A 7,938-nucleotide genomic window follows, 5' to 3' on the forward strand; every position below is an offset into this window, starting at 1 on the left:
TTTTGCGGCACAGCGCGAGCCACCTTGCCAACTTCTCCCACCATCCCACGTTTCCCTCTCGAAGTATCGAACACTTTAAACGCAGGGAGGTAACCGTGACGCGGACGCGCTGCAAACCACCAGCACACATGACGTAAGTGGTGAGCTCACGTCGCCCGAGTCTCCATGCCCCACGTCAACACCCGAGCCGCCACCTTTTCAGCCTGTTTACTCTAAACAGGATATGCGGCATCAACGAAGTCCAAAGACCACAATATCACAAGAGGATGATTCCAAAGATAATTAACTTCATCAGTAGAAACACGTGCAAGGATGAGAGAAACAAATGGTTACACATAGATAGGGCCAATCGAATCCGCTCGTGGGAAGATAAGCTCAAAAAGTCTTCGGTCATATACTTCTTTCCAGAGAAGAAAGGCGCAAGAATATAAGGATGTCAACAAATGTTGCTCAAACCATGAATAAAAGAATCAGTATATCTATCTATTGAGCTATCTCCATCCATCCAGTTGGTAGATACCATGCTTCAGTATGTGACGTAATATAATTGAACCCTCCTGTTACAGACACAGAATCCATGAGCACTTTCCATGCTACATTTCCCATGGATCCAACCAAAAAAACGAAAAGCAAAGGCAAAACAAAAACACACCGCCTTGGATGTGTAACGAACACCAGGAACTCAGAAGATCCCCCCTCCCAATACAAGCAAGAACGCTTCATTACATCCAGTCTCTAGTTCCATCAAGAATAAATCCTCCCCTCCCATCCCCCTCCCCCTCCCCCCCCCCCCCTCCGAAGTTTCACCAGTTGCCTTTGCTGCTGTTCCTGGTTCCATTAGGGCCTTACTCTGAAATTTGAAGTTGCTTTCAGAACCAACCCCACCCAACATGTGTTACCTTTACCTCATCCTCTATCTCAACGTTTCTCTAGCGTGTTCCACCACGTCTGCATATCCCTCCAATGATACCATGACAACCGGCAAAAAGAATCAAACCTTTTCCTTTAATGAATTCGGTCCCCACGAATTACAAATTTAAGAGAATGATAAATAGCTGATGGTGACCAGAAACTGCAACTGCGAACTGGCTGCTCCATTGTCCGAAACAGCATCACCAAACAGAAACTATCTTGGGCCAAAGTCTACATTCTCCCATTTGAAGGGAGCAACAGAGCCAATCTGCGGCAAACCTCGGAGGAACAGGCAGACACAAACACAGACTGCAGCAATTGCGAGCATGGAATGGATGTAAGGGCGCTCGAGAAGCCCCCTTGTGTGGGGAGCTTGCCTGAGCCGACCTGCACCTGCTACGGAACACAGTGCACAAGGTCTTGCTCGCGAAGGATGGGAAACGGGTCTATCTGCCTCTCCTGTTATCCAAGACTTGTCGAAAGAAACCTCTTCATGTCCAACTGAAATTGATACCTGGCCATTTTTCCTGTCTGCAAGCTTCCTGGCCACCAGACTGTTGTAAGAATGATTGTTCTTCAATGTTGCATACATAAATGGAGACTGACCGTTGTCATCCCTTAATGAATCCCAGCAGTTCAATCCAATCTACAAAGTTTCAGAGACAACAAAACAGATCACCTTGTGAAAACCCTTGTAAATTAATTAGAAAACATGGGAGACTTAAATGCATAACACAAAAGACTCTCAACAAGATGGCACCATTTTAAAGCTGGATCTCAAAAAAATACTATGAAAGATTTGTTGAGGACAGTGCAGTGAAGGTTTGAACTATAATTAAATTTACCTCTTCAGGGTCGCTGGTCAGTGCATCAACCATGTCCTCAGAGTCTTCTGTGGATGCAGCCAGATGCAATGGGGTCACTCCACTAGGGCCCGCCAGGTTTGGAGGAAAAAGGTATATATTTGTATTATCATTTCCATGCCTTACAGAATAATGGATAAGTAAATCTACCATTTTCCTACACTTTCTCTTCACTGCTCTGTTCAAGAGGTGAATTTCTAGAAGCATTTCTAGTGTTTCCTGTGACAAGGCATCACTTCTGGAATTTCTTTCTGCAAGCACATCTAAAAGTGTCTTAACAAGAGCGCACCAATCTCGTTCCACTGAAAATGTTAGAAGGTACTTGAACCGCTTTGTAGAAAAATCAGGAGAGGAAGAGGTACAAAAGGTATTTGTCTTTTGAAAGAGCCACCCAAGTTCATTTAAAAAGTGCAAAGCATCCTCCCTTGATCTTGGCTGCCCATTCTCCTGAACCTGATCCTCTGGAATGAAATCTGCTATCCGAACATCTTCATCGAACTCAGATTCGAGGACTCTTAACTCTTGACAGATTCTAGCATCCGCAATAATAACAGGAAAACTATTCCCTTTAAAACCATTCTCCACCTGCACATGAAATTAAGAGATCGGTGAACTTCGAGAGAATTTTTCAATCACAACAACTAGGGACAATAAACATCCACAGTATCAACCAATTCGACAGCTATAATGACTGGTTTAAATTGAGGATGGCCACCTCAATGAAGCAACGACCAAACACTGTGGGAGATCCTCCAGGAAAATCAAAACTCTCAACACTGGAATCATCACACATGTTGCCTGGATAAGCTGAGCACAGGACATCTTTTGATGTGTATTTTCCCATATAGGTGCAGTGGATTCTGCGTTCATAAATTTTTAATTATGACCAACAGAGAGCCAGCTATTCATAACATTTACTTGCATAAATAAAGGAACTCGATCTTCAACTCACTTGGTGCCAGGAACTGTCAGATTGTGACCTTTTAGAACAAGGGAAGTTTCCTGCCCACTCACGACAGCAACAGGCGATACAGAAGTCAATTCAGGAGCACTCCCCGTCCTCCATGATTTACACAGGCGGATCTTCCCTGAGATAAATAAGCATCACAATGTTATAATTATCGATTTGCAAAGTATTAATTCGTATCATCATTGTATTCCACGAATTTCATACGCAACCACAAGAATGGAAATATCAGAATCGCTCCATATTTAAATGTGAATAAGAAAAAATGAGAGGGGGGAGAACTGAAAAGTCCGTCTGAAAGCAAGACAGTTAGAACATACCATCTTTATGCGACACCAATTGTCTACTCGTGCGAACTAAGAACCTCCCATTTCTCCAAAACTCCGACTCTGAACACTGGACAAGTGAAGTGACTTGTTGTAGAAGGTCTCCTTCAAGCTGCAAAGCGAGCATATATCCTAAGTTGAAGAGGAAAAACCACCAAAGTGCAAAACAAATTATAGCTAATAACTACATCCCACTCACTTGATCCCATGCAATTGATGGCATTGATAAATAAACTGATAGGACCACACAACCAGGACGAATGTAGCTCTCCATTTCTGATGGGCTGAGCGAGAGCCAGTTTAATATCTGAAATCACAAAATCTTCCATATTAATTAATCATTCAAAGCAAATGGTAACACAGTTTCAGGTAAGGTAATACAAAATGGCAAATAACCATTTCAGCAAAATGTCATGATATATCCTACTCAGGTACCATACCTGAGCACGAAGCGTCCCAGGGAAATTGCTTGGATCCTTGCCAAAGAGCTTAAAAATGATCCGACCAGTCCGATCCTATGAAGAGACAACATTATGTTAAATTAAAAAAATGGCAACCTAAGCTTACATTACTACTCAATACATAGGATGAAAAAACGAGCAGCCCAATGCACGAGGCTCCTGCCATTGGAGTGTCCCAGGAGGGTCAGATGTATGCAGCCTTACCCTCATGCAAAGAGGCTGTTTTGTGTTTCATACCTGTGACCTCCGGTTCCTAGCAGAGTAAATTTACTGTTCTGCTAAGGCTCACCCTCCAATAAACAGGATGAACCAGGCGATTAAGACAAACAATAATCATATGATCTCGTAAACTGGTTGTGTTACCTGTGTATCAGAATTTGAGCTAGAAGGTGAATGGTCTGAACCAGAGGAGGAAGTATAACCAGCTTGATATGGATGCTTCTGAACTGCCCCATTTTCAAGTCGTCTTTGTGGGTCCTTAAACAGCTCTAGTGTTGCATTCCAACCACGACCTGTGCTTAGTTCAACCGTTGCATTGTCTTCCCTGCAATTTGACATTCTTGCATGCTTCATACTCTCTTCCATGGGGTTGCTCCTCTCAGAGGATAAATATTTTATCACAGATCCCATTTTAGGAGCACTGTCACCTTCAGCAGGCCCAAACAGTTGCAATGGCAAACTTGGCCAGGCCTCGTGAACTGGTTGCTCAGGTACTTCTATTGGGGATCGACTAATACAGTTGGTTCTCACTACACCCGCCGAAGGAAAGGTTTGAATTGGTTTGCTGCGTGAATTGACATCAGTAGCAGGTTCTGCACATTGTAGCTTGGCTTTATCATTGCCACTGCTGTCACTGCTCCCCTGAGAAAGAGAAGCAATAGCCTCAGGGGCAGAAGCTGTAAGTGCTGCAGAGACAACTGCCAGCAGGTTTCTTGTTGATGGTGCAGCAGGGTTCTCACTTCCTTTTGGGGATTGTTCAAAAGAACCTTGCTGGGTAGCTTGTGAAACGTTTAGATCAAAACCTCCAGATACAGGTAATCTTGATGAAGAGTTTGCAGTGTTCAAATTGCTTATTTTACTAAGAACTTGGATAAGACGGTCTCTATCAGGTAGAGGGGGCAGGCTAGCCAGTTTACCTGCATTGTTACAGGGAACTGCAATCTTATATGATGAGGCTTTAATCTCATAGCCTACAAAAAATGGCTGTCCTGTAAGCAAAATATCTTACCTTGAAAGCGTGCCAAAAGGGCTAACAAGTTGACAATATCCAAATTCCCATTGGCTGCATTCTCCTGGTTTCTAGAAAGCAACAACTGGGAGGGAACATCCTCTGGCTGTGTCTTCCTTCTTCGTCGGTTATGCCCTGCAAGCCGTCGTCTGCAGCTTCTCTTGCCCTCATCAAACTCAGAAAGGGGGTGAAATCTGAATAACATAACATGGAAACCTTCCTGATTTGGATCAGAAGATACAAGAGTGAAGCCAAGACCAAGAAATAGAAACACCGAGAGCTCGGAACCAGATCCAAGTTACATGAGGGAGTACACAAGTATGCAGTTTACATATGGCGATAATCCCCAAAGCAACTGGATTGTGAGCATAAAATTTAGCTGGCTTTAAACCAAAAAGATGAATTGGAAAGACAGTTAACTATAGCTCTAAAGTAAGTCAAACAAAAGTTTCCACATTAATCAATCTCAATACGAGCTTTGATCACCTCAGAAAAATCTATGAATAATAAGGATCCATATCGATCGTTGACCATAAATTCGCCTAGTAATTTATGGCAAATTGATAAACTAGAACATGAACAATTGCATAACCAAGCAAAACAACAACTTTCCCACATATCTTATTTCACCCATGTGATTTACTCAGAGAAATACTTGAACACAAGGAATTACAAGTTCGCTAAAGAAACAATCACCATATAATCCAATGGCAAATTAAAGAAGAGAAACACATGATCAACAATCGGAGAAATCCGATTAGAAGTCATCCTGGAAACGATCAATGAACCAAAAAGGCTTTGACTTGGAGGGATTCCGTTACCTGCTGCACTGCTGGCAGAACCTCTGCATCTGCTTCCCCACAAGGGCCTTGGCAGACTTGCTGTGAACCTCGCACACCTTGTGCCTCCGGTGGTAATCCTTGGCGTTCGACAGATCCGCCCTACAATCATCCACCTGGCACATAGGGTAGCTGCCGCGACTTCCCGGCGACCCGGACTGGACCCTCTTGTTGGGCCTCGCCACCGGCTCCTCCGCCGCCGAGTAGTTGCCCCCTCCAAGCTTCAAAGTAAGGTTCTCCTCATCCTCTCCCAAACCCTTGCCCAAGATCAGACCTTTGGAACTCTCTTCCCCTTTCTTCCTCTGCTCCACGTCTGTACCGACCGCTCGAAGCACATCAGAGGCATCGACGGAGGGTTTCGCCACGAAATTGAAGCTGTCCCAAGCCCACATCTTGGGGTTCCAATTGCCACTGGGGTTATTGTTTGGGAGAGAAGCACCCATCAGCCGCTGCTGCTGGTGGTGGCCTTGCCAAGGGAAATCCCGCTTCTTGCCGGACGACGTCGCCTCATGGAACTGGACGGGGAGCTGCTGGTGGAAGAAAAGCGGAGTGCCGACCTGGGCGCCCACCTGTCCCTCCATCTCTCCTGAAGCCAACCAAACCCTAAATCCGTCAAATCAAGCTGTCCGGAACGCAGCTCCACGCTGATCAGATTCCACTGTTAATAGGGAGACAGAAGAATATTCCGGCGATGTGGTAGAAAAGCTCGACCAGACCCAGAACCCGGTCTCCACTAGTCTCCCTCCGACAGCTGTTATTGTTGAATAATTTTTTTCTTTAAAAAGAGAAAGATGAGTTCTAAACGTTTCCCACCAGCGGGACGTACGGAGGGCTGCGTTTACCGAGATCGCGGTCGTCGATCTGCCACCGTACGGTACCAGTGCTGGGCCCCATTCTCTCGACCAAACCCTGAACCCGGTCTCTCTTTTTTTTTTTTTTCACCGGGCGTCGAGGCGGACCGCCGCATGGAGTAAAAAAATGCGACCGAGCGTCTCGGTGAGCGCCTCGTGAGCCACCACCGACTGTTACATCCTTGCATACGTGGCAGAATCCTGACCACGCGATCGGGCTTCTCGACTCGTCCGTTCTTCCCACCAGCAGGCGTAGGGCAGTTGCCGATCAAATGACGGATATGCCCCTATATTCGCTTGGATTTGCGATGATACGGAGAAAAAGTTGCTTCACGTGGAGCCAGTTGGAAGCGGTGGGTGCACGATAAACGTGGGGCCTGCGGCCGCCAGTTCGGTGCACCCGGTCACGAGGCTGCTGGCCTGGTACGAGTACTGCTGGCTGGCCGGTCCCACATGTAAGGCCTCATCAGAACTAATTTTTGATGGAACAATGCATCAAGGATAGGGTTGGGGTTGTATGTTTCGCCCGGAAAAATTTATAACGGCTGTTCTTTTATTATTATTATTATTATTATTATTATTATTATTATTATTATTATTATTATTATTATTATTATTATTATTATTATTATTATTATTATTATTATTAGATGATAATATTAATCTGCTGTGAAAGCAATCCAAAAATTCAAGATATACAAAATTCGATAAAATTAGGATCAACGAATAGTCCTCATTCGATTTTCAAATTCAATCACCGACGTGATCTACAATATATACCGCCATCCAATCTACAACAGTATTTGCCTTCCAATAAATATTCCAAACACTAAATATCAGCTTGACGAAAGGAAATAAGGACATCTCGAATAAGTAAATGAACCTCAAGCTGTCTTTTACCTCTTTGGATCCAAACAGTAGCAGAATCATCCTCCAGACAGATCTTCTCCACATGTAGCTACTGCCTAGTAAAGATAATACCGATCTAGATGATATGAAGCTCCATATCCGAGACAGAAGATTCAAAATGATGACAGTCATCTATCATCAAAAATCTAATATCAGGATTGTGGATGATGAAACCAGTACTATCTCTCCTATACCTATATTTATAACGATTTTTGGATCGCATTCTATATGCATCTCAAAGTCATATAGTTTTTTTCATTGATTCATCTGTATAGATTTCGAAATAATTATTGTGCAAACCAATGATGAGTTCACATAAAGAAAGACAAATTTTTTTGAATGAAGGATACAAACCCTACCTTTAGGGACATAGCTTAGACTCTCAAGGCAAACTAAAACACAAGGGCTGTAGATGGGGCGATTCATGAAAAGGTTGGTTATCAATTAGCTAGACAACTTATTGGATATTCTCATAACAATTGCATAACCATTACAGCAGACATAATATTGATCCTAGGTGTCTTTTCATGTAGCCAATAGGGCTGAACTAGACATTGGCTAAGAGAGAGAGAGAGAGAGATC

General features: G+C 43.8%; 1 protein-coding gene across 3 annotated transcripts; it reads right to left on the reverse strand.

Annotated features, from left to right (window-relative positions):
* Positions 1 to 462: 462 nt before the first annotated feature.
* LOC105049373 (squamosa promoter-binding-like protein 15) lies at positions 463 to 6,368 on the reverse strand. 3 transcript variants are annotated; one of them, XM_010928993.4, is made up of 10 exons: positions 5,579 to 6,368; positions 4,758 to 4,951; positions 3,893 to 4,683; positions 3,509 to 3,583; positions 3,268 to 3,375; positions 3,063 to 3,180; positions 2,728 to 2,863; positions 2,491 to 2,635; positions 1,758 to 2,360; positions 463 to 1,558 (listed from the first exon to the last, which is right to left on the reverse strand). In XM_010928993.4, exons 1-10 carry the CDS (start codon positions 6,175 to 6,177, stop codon positions 1,127 to 1,129), a joined length of 3,201 nt encoding a protein of 1,066 aa, XP_010927295.2. In that variant the 5' UTR covers positions 6,178 to 6,368; the 3' UTR covers positions 463 to 1,126. The 3 variants fall into 3 exon arrangements, with proteins under 3 accessions (XP_010927295.2, XP_010927297.2, XP_073117701.1); XM_010928995.4 differs by having other exon boundaries at positions 3,893 to 4,665; positions 5,579 to 6,367; XM_073261600.1 differs by having other exon boundaries at positions 4,758 to 4,977; positions 5,579 to 5,717.
* Positions 6,369 to 7,938: the final 1,570 nt, after the last annotated feature.

Source organism: Elaeis guineensis, chromosome 8, assembly GCF_000442705.2.
Source record: "Elaeis guineensis isolate ETL-2024a chromosome 8, EG11, whole genome shotgun sequence".
Lineage (NCBI taxonomy): Eukaryota > Viridiplantae > Streptophyta > Magnoliopsida > Arecales > Arecaceae > Elaeis > Elaeis guineensis.